Source organism: Podarcis filfolensis (genome assembly GCF_964270895.1).
Source record: "Podarcis filfolensis genome assembly, chromosome: 8".
Classification (NCBI taxonomy): domain Eukaryota; kingdom Metazoa; phylum Chordata; class Lepidosauria; order Squamata; family Lacertidae; genus Podarcis; species Podarcis filfolensis.
Genome location: NC_139611.1, coordinates 54,321,884 through 54,349,427, shown reverse-complemented (window position 1 = coordinate 54,349,427; position 27,544 = coordinate 54,321,884). Strand labels below are relative to the sequence as shown.

General features: G+C 42.7%; 1 protein-coding gene across 1 annotated transcript in view; it reads left to right on the top strand.

Annotated features, from left to right (window-relative positions):
- The window catches only part of GLG1 (golgi glycoprotein 1), a 65,759-nt gene that overhangs the window by 27,491 nt on the left and 10,724 nt on the right, over positions 1 to 27,544 (top strand). The window contains exons 4-20 of the mRNA XM_083625153.1: positions 5,074 to 5,289; positions 5,805 to 6,008; positions 6,665 to 6,736; positions 7,558 to 7,741; positions 11,655 to 11,869; positions 15,792 to 15,913; positions 16,315 to 16,416; positions 17,956 to 18,109; positions 20,288 to 20,425; positions 20,898 to 20,984; positions 21,691 to 21,753; positions 22,633 to 22,746; positions 23,211 to 23,299; positions 23,440 to 23,557; positions 24,711 to 24,803; positions 25,526 to 25,663; positions 26,746 to 26,869. Of these exons, the coding sequence (XP_083481279.1) occupies positions 5,074 to 5,289; positions 5,805 to 6,008; positions 6,665 to 6,736; positions 7,558 to 7,741; positions 11,655 to 11,869; positions 15,792 to 15,913; positions 16,315 to 16,416; positions 17,956 to 18,109; positions 20,288 to 20,425; positions 20,898 to 20,984; positions 21,691 to 21,753; positions 22,633 to 22,746; positions 23,211 to 23,299; positions 23,440 to 23,557; positions 24,711 to 24,803; positions 25,526 to 25,663; positions 26,746 to 26,869 (2,233 nt within the window). The remainder of the gene's footprint in view (positions 1 to 5,073; positions 5,290 to 5,804; positions 6,009 to 6,664; positions 6,737 to 7,557; positions 7,742 to 11,654; positions 11,870 to 15,791; positions 15,914 to 16,314; positions 16,417 to 17,955; positions 18,110 to 20,287; positions 20,426 to 20,897; positions 20,985 to 21,690; positions 21,754 to 22,632; positions 22,747 to 23,210; positions 23,300 to 23,439; positions 23,558 to 24,710; positions 24,804 to 25,525; positions 25,664 to 26,745; positions 26,870 to 27,544) is intronic.

Sequence of the window (27,544 nt, the reverse complement as noted above, 5' to 3'; positions counted from 1 at the left end):
TTGTTTTTTTATATAAATATTTATTCAATTTTTCCAGTTTTATACAAAGACAAAAAGAAAAAGAAAAAGAAAAATATTAAAAACAAATCAATTTCAATATCAATTTTTCAATAACATGTTTCTTTGACTTCCTCATACCTCCCCTTCTTGTTTTCTAGTTCAAATTATTCCAGCAAATCCTAATCTCTTAACATTCCTTTTAACTAACACCTTTTTTTCCAATCAACTTTTTAAATTTTATAACTTAAACGATATTAATCCCAGTTTTTTTTATCATAACAGCTAGAGACCACATAAGTTCAATCCAGCATCTTTCAAAGTTCATTAATTTTGCAATATTTCTGTAAATAGTCCTTAAATTTCTTCCAATCTTCTTCTGCCGACTCTTCTCCCTGGTCGCGGATTCTGCCAGTCATTTCTGCCAGTCCCATACAGTCAATCAACTTCATCTGCCATTCTTCCAGAGTGGGTAGATCTTGCGTCTTCCAGTGCTTTGCTATAAGTATTCTTGCTGCTGTTGTAGCATACATAAAGAAAGTTCTGTCCTTCTTTGGCACCAACTGGCCGACTATGCCCAAGAGAAAAGCTTCTGGTTTCTTAAAGAAGGTATACTTAAATACCTTTTTCATTTCATTATAAATCATTTCCCAGAAAGCCTTAATCTTTGGGCACGTCCACCAAAGGTGAAAGAATGTACCTTCAGTCTCTTTACATTTCCAACATTTATTATCAGGCAAATGATATATTTTTGCAAGCTTGACTGGTGTCATGTACCACCTGTATATCATTTTCATAATATTCTCTTTTAAGGCATTACATGCCGTAAATTTCATACCGGTGGTCCATAACTGTTCCCAGTCAGCAAACATAATGTTATGTCTAACATCTTGTGCCCATTTAATCATAGCTGACTTAACCGTTTCATCCTGTGTATTCCATTTCAGCAGCAAGTTATACATTTTTGACATAATCTTAGTTTTAGGTTCTAGCACTTCTGTTTCTAGTTTAGATTTTTCCACCTGGAAGCCAATTTTCTTGTCCAAATTGTAAGCCTCCATTATCTGAAAATAATGAAGCCAGTCTCGCACTTTGTTTTTTAATTTCTCAAAGCTCTGCAATTTCAATCTGTCTCCTTCTTGTTCCAAAATTTCCCAATATTTCGGCCATTTGGCCTCCATATTGAGCTTTTTCTGGGCTTTCGCTTCCATTGGTGACAACCACCTTGGGGTCTTATTTTCCAATAAATCTTTATATCTGATCCAGACATTAAACAAAGATCTCCTAACAATGTGATTTTTAAATGCTTTATGTGCTTTAACCTTGTCATACCACAAATATGCATGCCATCCAAAAACGTTGTTAAAACCTTCTAAGTCCAAAATGTCTGTGTTTTCAAGAAGCAGCCAGTCTTTCAACCAGCAGAATGCTGCTGATTCATAGTAAAGTTTGAAGTCTGGCAGGGCAAAACCACCCCTTTCTTTTGCATCAGTTAAAATCTTATGTTTTATCCTGGGCTTCTTGCCCTGCCAGACAAATTTAGAAATGTCTTTCTGCCACTTCTTAAAACAATCCATCTTGTCCACAATTTGCAATGTTTGAAACAAAAATAACATTTTAGGCAATACATTCATCTTTATAGCTGCAATTCGACCCATCAAGGAAAGCTTCAAATTTGACCATATTTCAAGATCTTTTTTCACTTCTAACCAGCATTTCTCATAATTATTTTTAAATAAATTCCCATTTTTAGCTGTCATATTAATCCCCAAATATTTCACTTTCTTCACCACAGTCAAACCTGTTTCATTCTGAAATTTCTCTTTTTCAAACAATGTCAGATTTTTCTCTAAAACCTTAGTTTTGGACTTGTTCAGTTTAAATCCTGCCACCTGACCAAATTCTTGAATTAATTCTAAAACTCTTTTGGTACTAGATTCTGGCTCCTGTAACGTCAAAACTAGGTCATCTGCAAATGCTCTCAATTTATACTGTTTGGCTCCGACCTGTATGCCTTTAACCAACCGGTCCCTTCTAATCATATTCTTATTATTATTTATTTGTACCCTTCCCATCTGGCTGGGTTTCCCAAGCCACTCTATGCGGCTTCCAACAAAGATTGAAAATACATTAAAATGTCACACATTAAAAACTTCCCTAAACAGGGCTGTCTTCAGATGTCTTCTGAATGCCAAGTAGTTGTTTATCTCTTTGACATCTGATGGGAGGGCATTCCACAGGGCAGGGGCCACTACCGAAAAGGCCCTCTGCCTGGTTCCCTATAGCTTTGCTTCTCGCAGTGAGGGAACTGCTAGAAGGCCCTCTGTGCTGGACCTCAGTGTCCGGGCAGAACAATGGGTGTGGAGATGCTCCTTCAGGTATACTGGGCCGAAGCTGTTTAGGACTTTAAAGGTTAGCACGAACACTTTAATTGTGCTCAGAAACGTGCTGGGAGGCAATGTAAGTCTTTCAGGACTGGTGTTGTATGATATCGGTGGCTGCTCCCAGTCACCATTCTAGCTGCCACATTCTGGATTAGTTGTAGTTTCTGGGTCACCTTCAAAGGTAGCCCCACATAGAGCGCATTGCAGTAGGATATTGCAGCGGGAGATAACTAGAGCATATACCACTTTGGCGAGACAGTACCACCAACTGAATGCAATCTTTGAAAAATATAAAAAAACCAATGGATATGATATTAAATCTCAGAATTAGATAAAGAATTGATCACAAATGATGAAAAAAATCTGTCCAAAATGTATGAATTATTATTAAATTGGCACAAAGGATGAAGAAGTTAAAGAGGTTATGGTTAAGTGGGCCCAAGATTTTGGTTATTCAATTGAATGAGAAAAATGGGAAAATTTATGGGAAAGAACATAAAGTTTACAGCATATTACACAATAAAGGAATGTTTTTTAAAAAATGATGTACAGATAGTATCTCACACCCTTGAAATTGGCTAAAATATATAAAAAATACCAGCGGAAAGTGTTGGATGTGCAATCACAATGAAGGGAACTTTCTCCATATGTGGTGGACATACCCTAAAATAAATAAGAAATTGACACAGTATTTACGATGAACTAAAGAAAATGCTAAGATTTACTTTCCCAAAGAAACCAGGAATGTTTTTATTGAGCCTAATAACAACAGACATCCCAAAAGATAATAAAGGAATATTTTTGTATTCAGTTACTAAGCCAGAATAGTAATTGCTAAACATTGGAAAAGTACTATAATACCAGCGAAAGAAGAATGGATTTTGAAATTAATAGAATACCTCGAACTGACTAAACTTACAGGTCTAATAAGAAACTATTCAAATAAGAGAATAAGGAGAGAGTGGGAAGTCTTTGTAAATTATATGAAGAGAACCTATTCCCAGAATTATACTTGGCTTAGCTTAGAATAAAAATCTGATAGGTTATAAAAATGTTTCTCCAAAATTTAATCATTACAGATAACCAGTGATATGAGAAGAATGAACCACATGGAGTTAATTGGAAGTCATCTTTTTTCTTAACCCCATTTCTTTTTAGCTTCTTTCTTGAAGTGAATATTTTCTTTTTCTTAGGAGAATATAATGTCTATATTCTTGTCTGTAGTTTTTGTTATCATCACTGTATTTATGTGGGTTTTTTTGCTTTGTATGTTTCTGGTTTGGTATTACATGTTCATTTTATTTATTGTTTATTTGTATGATGCGTAAGTGTACATAAAGTATTTAAGAAAGAGAGAGAGGGGGAGCAATGTCTCAGTGCTCAGATTCCAAGCATAGTGACCTAGCTTTTTTCAGACCTAGTTGCATTCTGTAAACAGGTGACCAGTGGGGATGATCTTGAAATTTATTTGCTTTTTTAAAAAAATGCTATGTTGCCTATTTCTCCAAAGAAACTCAAACATAATCTCATCCACTCAAATTAATGTTAACAATATTCAACCTGTTTAACTAGTTCCAGCAGCATAAGAGTAACATTGAGCTGAGCCAGCAGCAAATGAATAATTACCCAAAGTTCTTTTTGTCGTGTGTGTTTTTTTCTACTCACATGTGCAATGAAAAGAACTCAGTGCTTTTAAGGATTTTCTCCAAAATTTGGGGGTGGGTGGGAACTGTTGGTAGATTGTCACAGTAGGATGGGGAAATCCCAACCCAGATTGTCATTCAGCCAGAAGCTTACTGAATTACCTTGGCCAGTCACATGGTCTAGTTCTGAGCTACCTCATAAAGTTGCTGTGAAGATCAAAAGAGGGAACTGTCTTAAGCTTCCTGGAGGAAAGAAAGGACATAAATGTAATAAATTTGATGGATTGTGTAAACTTGACTTAAAGCTTGATCCTCTGAAAAAGCACACAGTACCTCAGTTCCTGCTCTATTTAAGACCATGCTCAGAATATTGGTTTCCAATACCAGCCCTGAGCAGCTTTTCTCAATTTCATATCTATTTGTCTTTATCATGCTGATATTTCATAGGAGAAAACTGCAGACTGCACTTCATTCTCTGATTTAAAAAGCCATGTGTAATTACCCCTCATACATGAGAGATTGCAGGAATGCTGCTATGTCACTTGCAGCTATTTCTGAATGTGGAAGATCGACTTTTATTATTGGATTAAGCTACTACAGCCATGTGGTTACATTGGCTACCAGAAGATTAAATTCAAAACAGCTTTCAAGTAACTGAATGATACAGGCCCTGGCTACATTTGAGACTGACTCCTGACTGCCCTTGAGCACCGTATTTTGTATGTAGAGTCTAACAATGACATCTTAAGTTATTGAGTGATTACAGCTTGCTTTCATGGTCCTTTTAGTGTGGAGCTTGCAAAATTTATGTTCATTTTTGCTTTTAGGGTGAGGTGTGAGGGTTGACACCCCACATTTTCCATTCTCCAGGAACCTTTAGGGAATAAACAGTTGGCTCTCCTTTTCCATCCCCTTTTCTGAAAATTGGTGTCATTGTTTTTATAAAATCTCTCTATATTGAGAAACACCCTGAGTAGGCAGTAAATAAAATGATCTGCAAATGCCAAATGAAATACAGGCTTCTTTTTATCATGGGTCTTTCTGGACAGATCAAAGAGTGTGCTGATGAGCCTGTTGGGAAAGGTTACTTGGTGTCCTGCTTGGTAGATCACAGAGGAAACATCACTGAATACCAGTGTCACCAGTACATCACCAAAATGACAGCCATAATTTTCAGTGATTACCGCCTGATCTGTGGCTTCATGGATGACTGCAGAAGTGATATTAACATCCTGAAGTGTGGCAGCATTCGTCTTGGAGAAAAGGTAATTCTGTTACAAAGTGATTCCATGTCCATTAAATTGGAGGTGGGAGGGAAGAGGATATTGTCTCATTAGAATCAATGTTGCTCTGAAGAAGCCAGTTGAAGTGTGACCACGTTCTATGGTCAGCATTTTAAATTACTATCCTATCTCCCTGTGATTTTATACCAGTGCTAGGCAGAAGGAATGTTTCTTGTGTGAGTGAATCTGGGCTGTCCTCTGGAAGGGGCACACCCTGGGAAAGTGCTTTTAGCCTTTGGTAGATTGAGGGTACCTTCAAATTTAGGTCAACTGCATGCTCTTTCAGGCTCAGGTATTTTATTGAGATACAGTGGTGTTTTCAGCTGCAGACTTTCTTGGGCCGGGTGGAGGACAGAAATTAAGGACCACAGGTGTACTGAACTGAATCATGTTCTTTCAACGTAAGACATGCTTCTGTAGGCTCCTAATGCAACATGCAGAAAAGAGCTAAATGGAAGTGTGTCTTGCTACTGCTTAGCTTCTTTCTCTTCTTTCAGGATGTCCATTCTCAAGGAGAGGTGGTGGCCTGCCTGGAGAAAGGATTGGTAAAGGAGGCAGAAGAGATTGAGCCACGAATAAAGGTCTCAGACTTGTGCAAAAAGGCTATTCTCCGAGTAGCTGAGCTGTCCTCGGATGATTTCCACTTGGATCGGCACTTATATTTTGCCTGCCGGGATGACCGGGAACGCTTCTGTGAGAACGTAAGTTGCTGCTTGACATCGTCCTTCCCGTTGGACTAGCATCCATCTCCCCACCCATTCTCCTCTTGCCTTGTCATTCAGTAAATGCTCCTACATGTAACAAATTAAGGAATACAAGAACAGATCTCTCAAAGGTGCACTACAGATAATATAGGCAATATATTGAACTCATTTCAGTAATATGCATGGAAGTGTTAGTCATGAGCATGCACAACATAGATAAATGACAGAGGACTTGTAAATCACAAAATGTTGGCCTATGATAAAATGTAGCCAGTGTGATGTAGAGAATGGAATGCTGAAGTTGGACTGAAGAGACGTGCATATGTGGAGAAGACCCATGGAAATTAATGGGTCCATTACTTTCAGCTGGTTTGCTCTGAATAAAACTTGGTGGGATACAAAACCTGGGTTTTAATAGCCACTTAGCTATCACTCTCATTGAGTGGCCTTAAAGAAATAATTTTGCCTAACCTATTTAATGGTTTTGTTAGGGTAACATGGGGATAATTGCATGTACCTTTGCTTTGAGGTCCTTGAAGAAAAAGGAGGCTATGAATGTGTTAATGTTTTTTTAAAAAAATTATGGATACCAGGATCCTCCTAATACGTTTCCATATGACGTTCATGACCAATATTGTTGCTTTGTTTCACAGACTCAGGCTGGGGAAGGCAGGGTGTACAAGTGTCTCTTTAACCACAAGTTTGAAGACTCTATGAGTGAAAAGGTATGCGCCTCTTTCACCTGGCCATTCCACTATCCTTCTTGACCCCAAAGCTCCTGCTTCTTGGTCGCCTCATTTATTTACAGCATGCAATGGATAAGAAACAAATTAAAACACAATATGGTGTATTATCTGAGGGTTGGTCTGCTCCTGCCTCATCAGGGTGTGGTGGGTGGAAGAGCACATGGAATCCTGTGTATAGGCTCAGAGCTGTGTTTTTAAAGGCAGCCGTAACTCTGTCTGTGACCTGTTGATGAACTTCCCATCTCTCAGTTACAGAGTTGCCTTGTGTGGTAGCAGTTAAATTGCATCAATAAGAATTAACATCTCTGAGGAGGGAGAGCTGCTTTGTTACCTTCTCTAAAGGCATGCATGTTTTTCTTTGAGATATGTTGTTACATTCCTGAGAGACAGCGTTTTGAGTAAAGTGCAGACAAAGCATTTTATTGATCATTATTCCAGTTGTAATGCCCCATTGCTTCCTCAACTCTTTGAGCAGTATATGAGCAATAAATAGCAAATTGAAATGACAAGCTATGCTTGTGGTTGAAATGCTTTAAGAACTCTGCACTTTTGCTACCCACGATTATTTCCCTTCCTCCTGCTGTAGGTTGCCTTGGATTTTCTAGAAATAGTGATGCATTTGAAACTAGCAGCAATGTATTCTATTTCTAGCAGTGGCTTGTTCTGAAAATTCAAGGCCAGCGGATTTTCTGTTCTACTCCTTTTGTCCACTGTGAGCCAAATTACCTCTGGGTGACAAAAGAATGCTCCCTTGATGTTCCCTTGATCAGTAGCACAAGATATTTGATTGTTTTCCTCAGTGTCGTGATGCATTGACGACCAGGCAAAAGCTGATTGCACAAGATTACAAAGTCAGTTACTCATTGGCAAAGTCCTGCAAAAGTGATTTAAAGAAGTACCACTGTAATGTAGAGAACCTTCCTCGTTCCCGAGAGGCCCGACTATCCTACCTGCTAATGTGTTTAGAATCTGCTGTGCATAGAGGTAAGATATATTTTTCCCTTATTCCTCCAATTGCTTATATCTGATAAATAATTTGTGAAATGAAAAGTTGTGTAATGTGAGATTTTCAGGGCTTTATTGAAAGAAAATGGACATGGCAAAAGAATGTTTTTGGAGAATGTCTTTGAGCATTAGGATTCTGCTAGTGATCCATTACTCCATAGTTCTGCATCCCTGTCTCCCTTGTGCAACACCTTCTCTGTCTGTCCTTGCTTCCCTCTCCTCCCCCTGAGCCTTGACACTTGATGTTTCAGCTTGCCACCTTTGCTTCTTTGCATGAGGCTGGTTCTAGGTCAGACAGTTAAGTGAAGCATGTTAAGGGGCTCACCTGTCTTATGTCAGCAGACCATTCACAGTTGCCCAGGAGAAAGAAGGTCTAGCTGTTCTGTTGTATTCTCTATCTTGCCGTTCCATAATACAACATGGGCTTAGTTCTCATGGAGAGCGATGACAGCTGTGACTGCTGTTGCAGGTGGCGGCTCACTTGATGGCATGCTCCCCTGTGAAAATAAATTCCTATACCTAGAAAAAGAGCGTGCCACGGTTAGAATTCTTCTTTCAGACATGTCAGTTTTCCTTTATGCAGAGAACATTTCATATGGAGGATCATTCATCATGTGAGCCCCATCTGCAGTCTGAAGTGGCACAGCCCAAGCACAGATTTACCACAGCCATCAGAACTACTAGGCCTTACCCAGATTCTAATCAGAATGCTACACTTGCATGATTAATCCCATCTCTCTGGAGAGCAACAGAGCAAGTCAGCTTTCTTTGATGTGTTCCTAGCATGCATTTCTTCTAGGTCAGAAGAAAACAACAGTAGCCGCTGAGGGCATGCTTAGCCCTTACACTATCAGGCCAGTCTTAAACGATTCCGCTTCAATACTTTTGGCACCTGCAAAAGTTTTGGGGTATTCAAATGCTTACTTTCCAGTCAGTGCATGTCCTGGAACTTCTGCTGAATCCCAGAACTTTTCATACCAAAAATGTTGTTGGTGGGGTTTGTTTTTGTACTGGGTTTGTTGTTCTATAGCTCCTCCAGACAGCAATAATGTGGCATTGCAGAACAACTAATAAAGCAGAATAAATCCACCACTAAAGCATCTTTATGGTTCCAAGAACATGCTGCAGAATTCACTGACAACACGTGTCCATAATACCAGACCATTGATCCAGCTAGTTCACTATTATCTGCACACAGCTGGCTCCCCAGGGTACCCAGTGACATCAGTCTATTAAATGTAACTTGTTAGCATTTGCAGAAGGACAGACCTCTAAACTATAAAAGCTATAGCTATTATATAACACCAACTTCATATTTTCAAAGTTAAATTTGAATCTAATTGATTTACACCTGAGCCAACATATACATTATTTAGGCTGTAACAGACTAACTCCCTTTGGTGCAGAGGTGGATATCCTTTTTATTGTTGAGGGCCAAGTGTAGTGGCAGGTTCTCCATTCTAGTAGGTGTGCCTGGAGCCAATGATGGTTGGGGCCATTCACACAAACATAGACACACTCCATGGGAAAGACAAACACAGGGAGAGTTTACCCTCCTTCCATGTGCCGTCGTCATCATCACAATCATGCTTTTCCCAGCTTGCAAAGCAATTGTGTTGGTAATAAGGGGCAGAGGGAGTGTGAATTACATGGAGAAGACATTGTATGGGCTTGTGGGAGCATGAATTTGGGGAGGCAGCAATTTGAGGAAGGGAGTGAAATGGAATGTGGCTGTATGGAAAACTCTGAGGGCTCCGGGTTTGCTGACATGTGCTTTGAAGACTGTTTCTGTCTGTAGTGTCAAGCATAGCTTAGTGCATTCCACTGTTGTCCTCTAGAAGCCTGATAGGTCAGGCAGATCTGAGTGTGAGAATGGCAGAACAGGCTCCTTTTCCAAAGCACAAGGCCATGTCTGCAGGCTGTTCTGCGCTGAATAGCCCTTAGCCAAGGGAGAAGCCATCTCATGCCTTTGAGCATTCTCTGAATGGGTAATATTGTGGACAACCTATTTGCTTAGTTACTTCTCTGCTGTGACGGCCCACACTCAAGTCTTTACACCAGGGAGCTTTTGAGCAATTCACTAAAGATGTTAAAGTTAATGTTCATAGTTTTTATTCTTTCCAAGGAAAAGTAAATGTTAGTATCTTTCTGCTTGACATAGCTGAGGAGAAGTGTGGGACTCCCCTTGAGTTCCCCCCTGGCTTGATGGTTTGGCATTGAGATTCCATTCAAACCGGTCAGGTAGCCTTGGGGGAATATCCAGTAAAGCTGGGTGTTTTTCTCTAGTTGTGGTTCATTTTCTGCAAACTCGGCATGTTGCATTTGGCAGTGTGTGATCTTGATAGTCTCTGTTTTCAGGTTATGGTGTTCTTTCCCCCCACCTGCAGAGCTCTAAAAGCATTATTAAACACAGGGGTGGGCAACCTTTTTTTAAAAAAAATAATCAAGTCCTGCATTTCCTCATAAATAATATGTTGGAAGCCGCATGCTGGTGGTTGGTGGAGTTGATGATCAGCAGAGGCAAAGACAACATGTTCTGGACTGCTAATCCAGAGTAAAGACTGCCCTTGCTTCAATTTTATCATAGCTACTGCAGATTAGAATCCTATGCAGGTCTTTTCAGAAATAAACCCCACTAAGTTTGATGGGGATACTCATTTATACAACTTTCCCCCTTAAACCATGCAACCAGGAAAAAAGCAGTGTGTGTGTGTGTGTGTGTGTGCGCGCGCGCACACACACACACACACACACACACACACAATATCAGTTTATCAAATAGAATCCTGCGCCTTTCATTTGCATTGAAACTACATAAAAAGAAAAGGAAACACCCTTTTAAGAGCCAGGGAAAGGAAGGAGGAAATGAACCAGAAGGAAGGCAACAACTCTGATCAAATGAAAGGGTAGGACAGCTTCAGGAGAAATTGGGGGCTGCATAAAATGGCCCTCAGACAGATGATTGTTCACCAGTGAATAGATGGATAGGCAACTAGTGGTCCAGAAGGACCTGTTTTTTCTACCTGCTGTGGTTTGTTAAACCTACTGCTAAGGCATCTTTCTCTAAATCAGAACAGTTATTATCCATTTATGAAGTAGTCTAGAAATGTGTGGCAGCATTATTTTATATACGCAGGGCAGGCTTAAAAGGCAGTGGGTGCCACCACCAGCACCCTGCTAGTCCTGAGATAGAAAATATTTGTGTTGAGTGTCATTTTTTTCTGACTTCTCTGCTGAAGAAAGTCAAAATCAATATAATCAAGATACGGTACTCAGAAATGAGAATATTTTCTCTTTGTATCTTTTGCTTCTGACTAAAGGAAGGATGACAAGCTGCACACATCACTGAAGACCTATCATTGATCCCTGGAAGTCTTGTTCAGCTCCTTTTCTCTCCCTGGCCTTCCCCTTCACTGCTTTGGCAATTTATTCCATTGCTGCTCACATGCTTCAAGTACAGTGTATCCAATAGATTAAAACTGGTGTTCTTGTGAAGGATATTGTGCACATGTGCACAGAGGAGGCACAGTCTTGATTGCAATGCACACTCCAGTGCAACCTGGTGTTTTCTCTGATTGCCTGTGAAGAAATAGAATGCAACCCTGTGATAAGGAGAGGCTGCAAAATAGCTCTGAAATGGTAGAGCTAATGGCAGTAGTGCTTGTGGCTCTTTAGGGATTCCAGCTGCCTGGCACTATCTTCCTTCCCAGTTAGCTCTGGATTTCTGCATAGAATTTGTTTTCTTGGTGTGTCATTTGATGTAATATTTAAAAGCAGAATGGCACTGGTCACACTGGTGGGGCTGCATTGCACATGTGGCATGTACCTTGGCTATGTTCAGTGTCCCTTGGGCTGATGTCTTATAACCTGTATCTACTACGGTGTGCCTTAGGTCGGCAAGTGAGCAGTGAATGCCAGGGAGAAATGTTGGACTACCGGCGCATGTTGATGGAAGATTTTTCACTGAGCCCAGAGATCATCCTCGGTTGCCGCAGTGAGATTGAGCACCACTGCTCAGGACTGCATCGGAAGGGCCGCACCCTGCATTGCCTGATGAAAGTTGTGCGAGGAGAGAAGGGGAACTTGGGAGTCAGCTGCCAGCAGTCGGTAAGGTTGTCATGGGGAGCCTTTTCATGACAGTCTCAACCCCCACATCTGAAATCTTGTTCATTTTTGCCCAGCTGGTTTTAATGTTTTGAACCAGAGCCAATAAGTCAGGCTCTGGTTCAAAACATTACATCTCAGGCATCACTCAGAGAATCCAAAGTTTCAGCTTGGGCCTCCTAAATAAATGCTTCTCAGAGCACCTGGCTGCCTATATGTGTTCCCCATCCAAAGCGATGCTTCTCAAGGTTTCATGGAGGAGTTTTTCAGTGGCCAGTGGCCATAACAGCCACAGGGAACTTTGGTGTTAAAAGTAGCCCTACCTCTTGAGTACCAGATGCTAGGAATAAACATGTGCAGGCCATAGTCAACAGCTTTCAGAAGCCTATAGGTTGTGAATGTTGGAAACAGAGTACATGACTACATCAGCAGTCTTCAACCTTGAGGCTTCTGGGTGTTCTGGGCTAAAATTCACACCAGCCTCAGTCATTATGGCCATGTAGATGGCACCTGTAGCCCAAAATATCTAGAATGCACCAGGCTGGAGAGGTCTCTTCTAGATGGTCCTTGGTCTGACCCAGCAAAGTAATACTTCTGTTTTGAATACCTGAATCATTTCCCTGGGAGAACAGAATGTGTGGCAATGGACTCTACATTACTGGGAGCAGAAGAATTTGCTTGTGTGTCCTGCCCACTATTTTAGCTTTTGTGGGCTGATGCTGAAGTAAGACCTGAGTTGGGATGCAGGTGGGAGCCGCAGGGAGGCTTTGCCCTCAAAGCCCCAACATCCATTTAGGGGAATCCCAAAGAAACAGTTGGCTAGAGCTGATTAAAAAGCTCTATCAACTACTTGTAAAAAGGCTTTTCGGGTAGCTTCAGGCTATTAAACTCAGAAGCTGTTATGTTATTCCAGGCTAACCCACCTTCTTTGTAAAGTAGCCAAGAGGAATGTAATGGGCATAACATATTAATTCAAGCAAAGCTTTTGACCTAATCCCATGTGACTTCTTAAGTTCTTCAGGGGGAAACATGAACTGGAACAACTTAGTGTAAGGAGTTGGATACGCATGGTGATAGAAGAAAATTGGATTGAACTAGGAGACCAGTGACTATTTCTCTCCAGCTCTTAGGCTTCTCATAATATATGCACAATTCATTTTGCATGCATTGGAAGTGTTGTATGCATTTGGGAGGAATTTGGAGTAGCTTCATATTAATTACTTTCCCTAAAACAAATCTAAGTGTAAAAAAAAGAAAAGCCTTTATCTTATAACATGGGATGGTCAGAACATATTTGCATTCTTCTGAAAATATACTGCTGAGGCGGACAAGAATGTACAGTGGCTGCTCAGTCCCTATCCCATTGCATAAAAACAGATTCACTCTTTCCCTTCCATGGGCACCAGTCACTGCACAGAGGCAAAACTTGTGTGTTGAATAGTAAGATTCTAGCCCTTATTGTTGTAGATGAAAAACTGAAGATGCAGAGTCAGTGTGTACTTAAAACTAAGAAACCAGAAGGAGATTGGGACAAAGTGGCCGATTCCACTAGTTTAGCCTGGGCTACCCAATGCAGCACCTGTGGACACCAACTTTTAATTTTTTTAATGATGTTTCTGGCTGCTGTGTGTAGGGGGCCTACTTTTTTGTCTTATTTGGTGGGGTATAGGTGATTTGCTTGTTGGGTTTTTTGGGTGGGGATGTTTCTGAGTATTGCTAGCTTTTCTTTGATATAATGGGTACTTTTGTTGCCTATGACAATACTTTAAAAGGTGCCTCTGGGCCCATAAACATTGGGACCTTTGTATAGACATAGGACTTTTTTACTTGGCCCTGTTCTCTGCTTCACTTCATGGCTTCTGATAATCCATCCCATGCCTTACTTGCCAATGCTGCCGATCTTTCTCCTCAAAATCTCATTTTTCCTCTGAATGATTTATTCAGGTTTCACTGTTGGGTACCATTTTTGAAGTAGTATTGTGCAGGAGCTATGTTCACCCTCCTACCACATCCTTGTTTTTATGTAATTGGTGTCCTAATCTTGACTGCTGCCAATAGCAAATGCACTAAAAAGCTTGACAGCCTTATAGTTTGGAGGCTGGGGGAGCCCAAGCACATGATTAATGACATTGACACTCTCACCCCCCCCAAAAAAAACCCTTTCCTTTTTCTCAATGCTGATCCCAGCATAGCTCACTGATGATTGCCTGAGACAAAATCAGAAAGCCCATCAGGCCATGTGCTTGCTTGTTCTTTTATATTGGAGATGGCTTGGTGTGATTGTCAGGCTAGATTCCAGGCATCTTCCACCTCAAATGATGAGAGCAGGATAATTGTTTCCCAGGCAGGAACAGATTGTTAGAACATGGCTATTTCCCCCAGGCAGCTTAGCCTCAATTCAGCATTATGACTGCTTTGATGTGTATACTTACACAGTGAAGTTGGGGCTTTGATGCTACGAAACACTCCTCTAGACTTGACACCACTTTACTTGATAGGCTTTGAGGGGGGCATTGCAACACGTGCTGGTGGGGAAAGGCTAAAGTACGGTTGTACTGTTGCGTGATGCAACCTGGCAGTTTGGCTTCTTGGAAAGAGCTTTGCTTGCAAAGAAATGGGAAGTGCCCCGATATCTGCAAATGCTGCCCTGTGGTTCTGTCAAGGGGAGCAAAAAGAAGCAAAAAGGCTCTGTGGTCTGTGATGGCTCCATGGCCACATGAATAAATGGCTTTGCCCCATGCCCCCCACCCCCAGCATTTCACTAGATTCATCTCAGTTGAGGTTAAGATCTGTGATGTAAACGGATTCCTAAATTTGAAATTGGCTTAATTCCCAAGCTACGGGCTCCACTAGGAAACAATCAGTGCAGAAATCTGCCCATTCTCTGCTCCTCCAACTTTGTAGAGCTTAATTTCCAAGAGTGAGTGTTACATGTTGAAGGAATTCTTAAGCTCCATTGGCTTTTTCTCAGGCCTTTGTGGTGAGATGCCATTTAGTTCTGCTGCTTTATGCTGCTGCTGCTGCTTTAGCAAAAAAACAAAACAACCTGTGTTGCATAAGTCTACCTGCGCTGCTCAAGTCATGCTTCAGTGGAGTCTGAATCCTTGAAAGACCACTTCTCTGCTAGTATACCTTTATGAGCATGATGCTCAACTCAGTCTCAGCAGTTGCCTCTTCACCGCCCACATACCACAAATAAAAGCACTAGGCACATGTTCCTAGCCCCAGGCTGTCCTTTGTTACATCAGGCCCCTGTGCCATTTTCTCAGGAAGGCCCCTGTTGCTCATGTACATACCAGAGGTTCTGGGTTTGGGAGATTAGATTCTCCTGCTCCTGCTGCTCTCTTGGCTCTCCTCCCCTTCAGTTTTAGTGGCAAGAAGGCCTGGTGATGTGGCTGGCTGCACAATTCAGCTCTGTGTACTGTCATTTGGATACTGAAAATAGAACAGGGAAGTCCCCAGAGTTGCAAAATGTGTGGATTGCCCCATGCTGCAGGGATGACCTGACACCTTGGCTTTCTCAGTCATGCCTGCAGTTTCTGGATGCAGATGAGGTGACAGCAACATAAAAACTCTGGTTCTGGCTGAGTCATACACAAGGGAGAATGCTCTTCCATTTGGCACATCTTAGCTGTTTGCCATTAACTGGTCTTGGTCTTGGAAGATAAATCATTTGTTCAAAGGCTGCTTTTCCTTGGCAAACGGTTAGCCCTTTTTGTGTGGGAGGGAGCAGTTCACATCCATGGGAATGTTTGAAAGATGTTCTCCACTTCAGGAGCTGGTACTGAAATGAGATGGGAAGGGGGCAGAATCCCTTGAGGTTAGCTTTGCAGTTCTGCCAGCAACAGAAGCCAGGAAACCACCTTCCTGAACTACTCTGCCATTGTTGTTAAACTCTTCCCCCCTCTTCTCTTTCCTCCTCCAGCTTCAAACTCTAATCCAGGAGGCAGACCCTGGTGCTGATTACCGCATTGACAGAGCATTGAACGAAGCCTGCGAATCAGTGATACAAACAGCCTGCAAGCACATCCGTGCTGGAGACCCCATGTAGGTGATGGAGATCCCCTGCTTTTGCTACAGTTTACTGCTGTTTTAGCTTGGGCTGAAAGAAGCCTGTTAAACCTGGGGGAAGAGATGGACTCAGATGTTCTCTTACATAAAGAGAGATGTTGACTTGGGGTGAAAGGGTTTCTTGTGGGCATACAGGCAGACTTTTATTATGCAACAGCTTCTCATCACCCTTACAAATGCAAGCTGTGGGAAAGTACAGGCCAAAGGTAGACCACTATGGAGAAGCACATGTGCTTTAAAGCATGCAGTTACTCAGCTCCCCCTTTCTACAAATACCTCCTTCCCCTCCCACCAGTGAGATGCTCCTTGTTGCAATGTCTGGTATGAAGGCTCCTGAAGATTGCATATATCAATATAACATGACTTTCTTTCCATAGGATTCTCTCTTGCCTCATGGAGCATTTGTATACAGAGAAGATGGTGGAAGATTGTGAGCACAGGCTCCTGGAGCTCCAGTACTTCATCTCACGGGACTGGAAGTGAGTGCTGGGCATGGGGACCCTCAGGGGCCCTGCAGTTCTGTTGCAGGACTTTCTAGCAGCGGCAGTTGGGTCAAAAAGGTCTTGTACTGTGGGGTCATGGGTGGCTTTAATTCTCTAGTCACTAGCTAGAGGTTCAGAAAGAGTTATTTTCATTCACAACTTGGAGAACTTGATGTTTATACACAACCATTATTCCCCAAATTTCTGTCAATGCCTGCTACAGGAGGGGGAGACAAATTAAAGTAGAGGTTCTGGCCTGGGCATAACCTTCAAGAGCTGCCTCATAATGAATGTGCACCACAGGATAATGCCCTCTCACCCCAAATTTCAGCCTCCGCCTAACTATGGAGGGTGTCTCCGTGTAAGCATTGTGTCAAAAGTAAAGTTTCCTGTACTTACGTATTATTAATAGTGTTTTATGAACTGTCAGCTCATTAAGAAAAAATTGTGGTGATGTACAACACCATCAAGTTATAATTATGTTTAAACATCATACGATTATAAAAACATGAAATACAGAACAAATGGCTTAATGCTAACTGACATTCTCTAAACACACTTAAGGCCTTTGTGATTACAGTAGGAACAGCGTTCTAAAGTACTGGTGCCACTATGCTTTTTAAAAACTTTAGTTTGCACAGAAACCAAATTGAAAGTATGATAACTGTTGGATAGTTAGGAGGGCTTCTCCAGCTGATCACAGTTAGCTGGCTGGTATAAGAGCATAGGGCCTGTTTCTCATGAGGACATATTTCTTTCTAGTGTAGGGTTTAAATTGTTTTTGCTCCTTAAGAACAAAATTCTTATGTACGTTCACATTCTTATGTGTACCAATGCACTTTAACATTTGCATCAAATTTTATAGCCCCAAGTGGCTTACAGAAAATCTTCATAATCATATTAAAATCTCAAACTGCAAAACTGCTACACAGTTGGAATTGGTTGCAGTAAAAAACCACATATTTTATTGGCGAGACTTTAAATATTTCTCAATTTTATTACTCAGGTGAATCGCAACTTGTGTGCATTTAACTTGTGCAGTTGATGGCTGACCAGTTGAAATTGCACAAATTAAATGCATGGACGTCTGAGAACACTCTTTTTGCACATTGTTTTCCCAGCACAAAAAGAGCTTTTAAGCTCTCAGACTTGCTTACTGGGCTCTGGGAGGATCTTGAATAATCTCAGACAGTCCCATGAGATCTTGTGGAAAACTCTTTGCTTTGCCTGCGGGCGGGGGTGTTATAAGACTCATTCAGTACAAGAGCTCCAGAAGGTAAGGATAGTCATGTGGGAGAGATTTGACTATACGTGTTTTTGAGTATATGCACTGTCCCTGGAACATAACCCCTGTGCAAGTTGCGAGTGACCTGTATGGCTAAATGGAAATTGCACCTATTAAGGTTTTCATTTCTGATTTACTACATTCTAGAGGTGAAATGTTGTGTTGAAGTGAAATGCTGTTAATCTTAGGTGTGTGAAGAAAGGGCATTTTAGAACCTCATGTTGGCTTCACTGATTCTTCTACTTTGACAGACTGGATCTTGTGCTCTACCGCAAGTGCCAGGGAGATGCATCCCGACTTTGCCATACACGCGGCTGGAATGAGACGAGTGAGATGATTCCTCCTGGGGCCATCTTCTCCTGCCTGTACAGACATGCCTATCGTACAGAGGAACAGGGGAGGAGGGTAGGCACCAGTCAGTTGCTTTAGCAGTCCTCCTTTATTGGAAAATGAATGTGATTTGGGGGCATGTGCTAGTTTATCTGTGGCTTCAAATGTAAGCTTTGAATATCTCTTAAGGCAGCAGAGAAACTGAGCAGGTTATACTGGGGGAAAGCATGGAGGCAAGCCAACTATAGTCCACTCTACAGGTCACCTGGATGCTTTGTGACAACTAAGTACTGTATTTTTCGTCCCATAGGACGCACCTAGTTTTTTTGGGGGGAAATAAAGGAAATTCCCCCCCCTTTATTTCCCCCCCAAAAGCAGGTTGGAGAAACCGAACCAGGTCGAGGAACAGCGGGATGGCGGCGCTGCGCCTCCCCGCTGTCCCCCGAGCTTGTGGGGCTGGCCGATGTCTGCCCGGCGCGAGGGGCGCTCTGATTCAGGGCGAACTGCCCGCCGGGCGGCAGGCTGCTATCCGCAGCGTGGGGAGCCCTGCGGGGAACTCCTGCAGGGCTCCCCACGCTGCGGATGTATGCCCGGCGTGAGGGGCGCTCTGCTTCAGGGCGCCTCGCATGCCGGGTGGCAGGCTGCTATCCGCAGCCTAGACATCCCTGCGGGACCTCCTGCAGGGCTGCCTAGGCTGCGGATGTCTTCCTGAAGCCTGGAGAGCGAGAGGGGTCGGTGCGCACCGACCCCTCCTGCTCTCCAAGCTTCAGCGAAAGCCTGCATTCGCCCCATAGGATGCACCCAGATTTCCCCTTCATTTTTGGAGGGGAAAAAGTGCGTCCTATAGGGCGAAAAATACGGTAGGTATAACAAATGGAGACCCTGTGCTTCTGTTTTAACCCTCTGAGATTGGGGTTTAATGTTTGAGCCTCTGGAGACTCAAACAGGAGTGCAGGAATTCCCCTAAAAGCCTTTTGGAAGAAGCCTGAGGAAACATTTTTGTAGCTAAGGTATGTGGTCTTGCCTCTGCTTTTTGTAGCTGAGGTCAGTGCTGAATATAGTGGGAAATCTCTTCATATGAAGGGTGGGGAAACAAAATAGGTGGCTTGTTGCATGAATGGCTGGTGAAGTTGTGACCACCAGACAGATAATCAGTATCCTGTAGGTGGTAATTAGAGTGTGGTTGGTGATGAGCTGAGCTGCACAATCAGGAATTCACGTGATTGCAGTTTTTGCTGGGTTGAGTCATTTCAGACTTGGGGGCTGTGGGAAGAAAAAGGGAGTCCATGTGTGAATGCTTCCCCCATGTAAACTTTCTCCACAGGCAGAACTAGCATGTTGGGGAGAAGTGGGGAGTTCTCAAACATCATCTCCCACCACAGCCTGAAATAGTGAAACCTTGAAAAAGGTGCACTGCATGACTTCCTGGCCTTGTATTCCAGCTTAAAAACTTAAGCTGGGGAGGAGACGACAGTCTGCTGCCTCTTCCTCTGCCGCCTAAGTGATAGCCACATACCTTTTTGCCTTCCCACCTTCTGAAGGAAGAAGGTGGCTGGTTGCAGCTGTGTGCCTGCTCAGGAAAGAACTGTTGAACAGACTTGGCAGCTGCTCAGTTGCTCTGCAAGTCATTCTCCTTGTGGAGGAGAAAAATGGAGTAGTGCCTTTCTCCTTTTTTCTGCCAATATGAATTATGGTGGGTCTCCACTTGCTATGTCTAATTAATTTTTAGGTTTCAGTAGTAAAATCTGTGCAGGATGCCATGCACAGCTGCCTGTCCCTGGCACCGTTTTCAGAGTACCAAGAATTTTAAATCCCCAAAGAGTCCTTGCCATGCTCTAGCAGATCCTTCTGACTTCTGCTAGCCTGGAGATTTGAGGTTATCCCTACCAATCTAGCACTAGGCTTGTTTGTCTGTATTTTATTGGCTGCTTCTCTTAAACAGCAAGCCAGCCCCTCCACACACGTGATGCCACGGTATCTCGTTCACTTTTTGACAACTTGTTTAGACTTGTCCTTCAATTAGACACCTTCTGTCTGGATGTGGGGACTTGTCCATCTAAGCTGCAGGGAAGGTTAAAAAAATGAGGGGAGGGGCCTGCATGGGAGGCCTGCTCTGGGCCTGTGTGGGAGGTGACCAAGCATAGCATAAAGAGAACTTTACTTTTACTAATGCTGGAAAGAGCACCTTCCTTCCCAGATCTGAGCAGTTGGGGTTGTTCATCTGGAACAAATTTGTACACTTGTTCTTGGCAGCTATCCCGGGAATGCAGGGCAGAAGTACAACGAATTCTACACCAGCGTGCCTTGGATGTAAAACTGGATCCAGCTCTCCAGGACAAGTGCATGATAGATCTGGGGAAGTGGTGCAGTGAGAAAACAGAGACTGGACAGGTATCTTAAAAATTTAAACCAATAATCTCATGTTGAAATTGTTCTATAAGTTAGAAAGCAAAACACATTCTCTTTAAATGCCCTGGTTCTGCTTTTTCTCCATAAACATTTCTGAATATTAAAAAAATTTAATGTCCAAAAGTTTCTGTATTGCATTTTGTGCTTCGATTTAGCTAAATTAGTGAAGGGAAGGCACTAAACCCATGTGTGCATCAGGAGAAAGCAAAGCATTGTTTGTCCCAATTTATCTAACCTAGAGCAACCCAGAGTGGTGACTTGCTGATCCCAGGGGTTATGTTGCATTGCAGTGTCTCTAAACACCACTTTTAAAGTCCGTAGCAGAAGTGTGGTGTTGGTTGGGGTGAAACGAAAGATGTCCCAGAGACATAGCAAGGTGCATTTGGGTGGCTTTCAAGGGATTAATGAGATGAACCCATTTGTTCTGTGTTAAGATTCTTTGTGTCTCCTTTAGGAACTTGAATGTCTCCAGGACCATCTGGATGACTTGGCGGCTGAATGCAGAGACATTGTTGGAAACCTTACAGAGCTGGAGTCTGAAGTAAGTAAGCTTTGTCTGGAAGGGAAAGCTCCAGTATTTAGTTGTTAGACTTGCACCATGTGAATGGCTTGCTGATTTGTGGGTTGCCCTCCCAAGTATCTTCAAAAGGGTGCCATTTTCATGTATTTGAGTCATCTAAGAAAGAAGGTAAAGTATCAGATCTTAATTGGTTGCCCAGATAAAGTAACTCAAGCCTGATATCATTAGAAAGAAGGAGTATTCATGTAAATGAGTCTTTCTTTCTTTCTTTCTTTCTTTCTTTCTTTCTTTCTTTCTTTCTTTCTTTCTTTCTTTCAGCTGTATGTGTAAAAGTTGTGCCTTTCTATGGCAGGTATCATTTCCTTAAAATGGCTGTGTTTTGGTCAACTCTAGTTAGCTTTTATTTGGGGCAGCAAACTTTAAGGCAGCCTTCCCCACCCTGGCCCCCTCCAGATGCTTTGGGCTTCACCTCTCATCACCCTCAGCCAGCACAGCTGGAAAAGCTGCTTTAAGCGATATTTTTTGCAACCTGTTCCTGCTCTCAATGACTTCTTACAGTAGCTGTTCTTGTCAACAGAAGTCTTCCTAGCTTGTCTCTAGGGATGCTCACATCCCAGGAGACTTTCACACACTGATGTACAAACATAACATAAGCAACAGTGTGAACTGTCAGAAAAACTGGGTGTGGCCTTGGGTGGACTTATTGCTTTCTCTCTCCCTCTTGTAGGATATTCAGATAGAAGCCTTGATGATGCGAGCATGTGAGCCAATTATCCAGACCTTCTGCCATGTAAGTAACTCTTACTCATACTTGTTCTAATTTGGATAAGGATTGAGTGTGGAGTTCCTCCATTAGTATCAGTTGAGGGGAGGAAGACCATAGCCATGTGCATGCCTTGTAGTTCCCTCTTCATGTTAAGCATACCTTACTGGAATGTCCATAATTCTCAAGGGCACAACCAGCCTTCTTGCATCCCCAGTTCCCTGCTCAGAACTTAGCCTTAATTACAGTGCTGGTTTGGATACCCAAAAGTCATAGCAAGCAGGTGCAAGACTGCATGTGTGCTGTGATTCCATTGGTGCACAGAATGGGACAGTGGTAATTCAGTTTTCTGGCCTTTTTCTTCTTCCATTTTCTAAAAGCAAATATCTGGTTTCGCTTGAAACTCTTTAGCTGGTGCCTGCTGAAATATCTGAATATAAAGGGTGGGTGAAACAATTTCCAGTAGTCATGTGCAGGACTTTTCATTGTTAGTTTATTGATGCTCATCGTGCACAAAACCAGAATAAATTATACAGAGTAGGAGCGAGTATGTAGAATTCAGCTATTGTTGCATAGTCTTTGTATATCTCTGGCATACCAGCCGGGGTTAAATTGCAAAATGTGTTGATGGCATTTAATAGATTGTGTTGCATTTTTGGGTCCAGTGGGGGCATGTGCAGCTGTAAAGCAACTTGAGAGCTCTGGGGCTAACAGGCCCTGACTAGTCATTTTAACAATCAGGTTTCAAATGTAAGCCAGAGAGGTGCAATTACCTTCTCCAGCTTTAAATCATGGGTCCCGTTGCTTCCTCAACTGAGGTACAGAGACTTCCAGGAAGGGAGTTGGTTCCCGACAGGTTGTCATTAGTCTGTCTGTCTGTCCCATCCCCCCCAATATCCCATTCAGGAAGTGGCAGACAACCAGATTGACTCAGGAGACCTCATGGAGTGCCTCATTCAGAACAAACACCAGAAGGAGATGAATGAAAAGTGTGCAATTGGAGTCACACACTTCCAGCTGGTGAGTGTGGCTGGTTCTCCAGCATCCCCTAGTTTGACTGAGTCTGGGAGCCAGACAGCCATTATCCCTTTTCGCTCTGGAAGGCCAAAGGCATTTTCCTGTCTGCTGGAATTTGAACTGTTATGGCATAGTCCCCTTTTCAGTGCTGCCTTGGCTTATTTGCCACAAATAAGCTTCCGGATGTTGACTACTTTGTGCCTTTAGCCACGTTCCTTCCAAATCTGCCATTCTCATTTTGTAGTTGGAGGCAGGCAGTGCATGTGGTTGGACCCATAGTGATTTGGATGGCCGTTGCATTCAACCTTAGCCTCACTAGAAGGGATAACTTGAACTGAAGCTCAAAGGTGGCAAGGCAAGAAGCAGGGCAGAGAGATGCCATTGACTGGGGCTGCAGTAGCAGATATTCTTTGAAAGACTTCCTGTGCCTGACCTTGAGAGGAGCCTGTTTGCTTTTCTTTCTTTAGGTTCAGATGAAAGATTTCAGATTCTCCTACAAATTTAAAATGGCCTGCAAAGAGGATGTCCTGAAGCTGTGCCCCAACATCAAGAAAAAGTATGTGTGTGTGTGTCAGAATTTTGGCCTCATGGCTTTTGAATGCTAGAAAAACATTTGTCTCTTAATCAGAAAGTGGGTGATACCCAAGAGTTTTACACTAAGATAGCCTGGTGTTATAACACTTCTGTCCTCTTCAGGGTGGATGTGGTGATCTGCCTGAGCACCATTGTACGCAACGACACGCTGAGAGATGCAAAGGAGCACCAGGTCTCCATGAAGTGCCGCAAGCAGCTACGTGTTGAGGAGCTGGAAATGGTAAAAGTTGCCCTCTTGTTACTCTGAGGCTTTGCAAAGGCTTCTGTGGAGGGTTGCATCAGCTTGCGCTACCCTGAAAATATTTGGCTGCCCCTCAGTGCTAGTTTCCTTCTCTCTAATTACCATTTCTTATATTCTAAATCGGGCTTATAGCAGGCTTCTTTGCAAATGTTGGCTTTTCCTGGCACCTTGCCACAAGAAGGCAGTTTTTGCTGAGCCAAAGCCAGCCCCAGCTGTTGGGGTTTAAGACTCTTGTTCAACCAGCTCCCTTGGACCAATAGAACTGCAAGCACCTTCTCTCTCTCTCTCTCTCTCTCTCTCTCTCTCTCTCTCTCTCTCTCTCTGTGTGTGTGTGTGTGTGTGTTTTAAGGGATTTTTTCCAGAGCTCTCCTGGGCAGCCAAACTGAAGACTGCATTGCACAAGTGTGTTATATTTTGATTCATAGCTTTGGCCTCAAATAGCTGAAAGACTGCCTCTTCCCAGTCGACCTTCTAGGGCAGCTTTTCTCAACCCTGGATCTTCAGATGTTCTTGAACTACAATTCTCATCATCCCTGACCACTGGCCATGCTGGCTAGGAGTGATGGGAGTTGTAGTCCAACAAAATCTAGGGACCCAAGGTTGAGAAAAGCTGTTCTAGGGTTTTCAGACCTGTAGAGGGTAGTTCCATCACCCTCAGAAGTTGAGGGAATGGCAGCCTGGGAGAGGGTTTTCTCTGTGACAGCCCCTACATTGCGGAAGTCCCTCCCTACAGAAGTATCTCTAGCATCTTCATCGCATAGCTGAAGACATATCTCTTTCATCCTGGCCTTTGTTTTGTGGGGCCTCTTTTGCTGAATTTAAAGCGTTCTGTTCCACTTGGAAAGGTTTTGCTTGCTTTATAATTATAACAGCTTTATAAATTTATATTATTGTTGTAATCCACTGTGCAGCATGAGGGTGAAGAAGAATGAGTAAAGAGATCCTATTAAATAAATATATAACCTCAAGAGTGCTGATGGTTGCCTGCAGAAAGCTTCCTAGTTAGAAGATAAACACTTGGTTCTCTCGTGGGCTTTTTACTTTTTTTAATTGGTTTTGTTTGCTTTGGATGTTCAAGCTTTCCACCTTCCCTTTGAGTCTGAATCCTTTTTCAATGTGATTCATCTTGCAGACTGAGGATATCCGCCTGGAACCAGACCTTCATGAGGCCTGCAAATCGGACATCAGGGACTACTGCCAGAACGTCCCCTATGGCAATGCTCAGGTGATCTGCCTTTTCAGTGCTCTCTCTCTCTCTCTCTCTCTCTCTCTCTCTCTCGATGTTTCTGCCTAGCAAGAAAGGCTTTGACCGGAATACATTCTGCATCAAAGCCCATTTCAGTCTGCTTTGATTTACAAACCTTTTGCTTGTACTCTGACTCACAGCCAAGTCCACTGGATGGGCTGATCAACTTCCTAAGCACCACTGGCAAGTGTTTCTCCAGCACGACAGAGCACTTCTCCATGGGCTCAATTTTCCTCTAGCTCTTCCTTAGTCAGTGGCTACAAAATATCCCACCCTTCCAAAGGAGGCCAGTTTACATTGAAACTACCAGGTTGACTGTTGAAGAAAGAGCTTTTACTCGCTGAGTTGAACTTTCAGCCACTAAACCTTTTCCCCCCCTAGGCTAAGTGAACACAGTGACTTCCATCTTATGAGTTGGCTTTTAATATAATTTATTTTGGTACTTCTAAACCCTCCTCAATTTAGCATCCTCCTTAGAATACTTCACCCAAAATGTGCTGTGGGTGAGACCTCCTCAATGCCACTATTGCTCCTGTTTTAGATGAGGTGCTGCTTAAAATAATGCAGGGGTTTGGCTATTTTGTTCCATAGCCTTTGCTTTGTTATTTTAAAGCCTTTGAGTCATTTACTTACTCCCAGATTAGCAATGCTGCCATCTAGCGTCCAGTTACCCTTGAGATGTTCTATTTATTTAACTGCAGATTATTGAGTGTCTTAAGGAAAACAAGAAGCAACTCAGCACTCGCTGCCATCAGAAAGTCTTCAAACTCCAGGAGACGGAGATGATGGATCCAGAACTGGATTATACTCTCATGCGTGTTTGCAAGCAAATGATCAAGGTAAGGATGGCTGGTTGATGAGGGGAGGCTTAGAATCAGGCCACATCATGTTGCTTTCAGTGTAACATTTCCCCTCCATGCAAGAGTACATGTAGCTGACATTGCCTTGAAATAGGAATCCACATGGATTTTTGTAGGAAGATTTTTGGACATTTAAACTGGGTTTCTGCCTGCTGCTGCTCATGAAGACTTCTCAGTTTTGTTGATTTCCATATTTATTTGTCTGCAAAGGCAAAATCTTGCATTGGGAATTGGCCCATCTTGTACACACACCCAGAGGCCATTTCTGCATGGCATGGGATGATTTGTTAATATTCACAATATTCTATGGTGCAAACCAAATCTGACCATTTTTAGTGTACAAGCTTGACTCTTCATTCTGGAAAGATTTAAACTGTTCTAATCTTAAAACATCTTCTGCCCTCAAGTATATATTTTTAAATATATTTAAACTGTGAATATGCAGTTGATATTCCACCATATTCTAATCTTCTACCAGATATTCAAGCATATCTGGTGAAAGATCAGAGAAGTAAAACTGAAATGGCAAAGTGTCAGATCCTGGTTGAGAGGCAAGCTTTTTCTCTCTCCTCTGCTGTAACTTCTGTAGAACTTCAGTCTTTCTCAGAACTTTAGGCAGGTGCATGCCCTAAAGGCCTGATACCAAGGGGGATACAGCAAAAAAGCTCTTGGAAGTGCAGCGGCTCTTTGATTTCTCTTCACACTACTCAGACCAGCAAGAGGCTCATGTGGAATTATAGCTGAGCGAAGCCCCACTTTTCCCATCTTCCTGTCCTGTTCTTGGTTCAGTGTGTTTCTAAACTTTCTCTGCAAAAGTACATTGATTTAGAGGTGCCGTTCCCACCACCTCTCCTGACATTAATAGGCACGGGTATTAACACAACACCTTTTAAGAATTCATTCAGTGCCAAGCAACCTCTGAGTTAGCCTGGAAGTGCAGTGGTGCCTGACTTGTGCCTCTTCAGCACTTTGCATTCAGGCAACACGAGTCCTGGCTTAAGATGGGAAGTGCTGTTGCTCTCCCCTTGCTGACTTGTTGGTGCTTTCTCTCCCTCTGTCAGAGATTCTGTCCAGAAGCAGATGCGAAGAACATGCTGCAGTGTTTGAAACAGAACAAAAACAGCGAAATGATGGATCCCAAATGCAAGCAAATGATTACCAAGCGCCAGATTACACAGAACACAGGTAATGGTGGGGGTTTTCTTGGAATTGGGCCTGGGGTCTGCACTTAAGGGCTGTAATCTTTATTACCTGAAATGTCTGATATATCCCATCTGGACTACTGTAATGTGCTCTACGTGGAGCTGCCTTTAAAATGTGCTCAGAAATTTCAGCTGGCCCAAAGAGCTGCAGCCAGACTGTTGGCCAGGATTAGATATACGGAGCAAATGATTTCCTTTTTAAAGCATTTCCAATGGCTACTGGTCTGTTAACAGGAACAATTCAAAGTGCTGGTTATGACTTTATAAAGCTCTATACAGCTTAGATCCAGGCTATCTGAAAGATCATATTCCCTCATACAAACCTACCTGGGCCCTGAGATCTTCGGGGGAGGTCCTTCACTCAGTCACACCACCCTCACGGCATGTTTGCCGGGCACACAAGATAGGACCTTCTTGGTAGCTGCTCCCAGACATTGGAACTCTCTTCCCAGAGACGTTAGACTGGCTCCTTCCTGGTTGCCCTTCTGCTAGCAGGTGAATACTTTTGTATTCCAACAGGCTTTTAGGAACTGACCTTTTTTAAGGAAAGGGCTGGTGCTATGATATTTTATGGTTGTTATTTTTACAGGTAACTCACATCTTATGCTTATTTTACTTACACGATTGTAGCTTTGTGGGCGGGTAGTAAATAAATAAA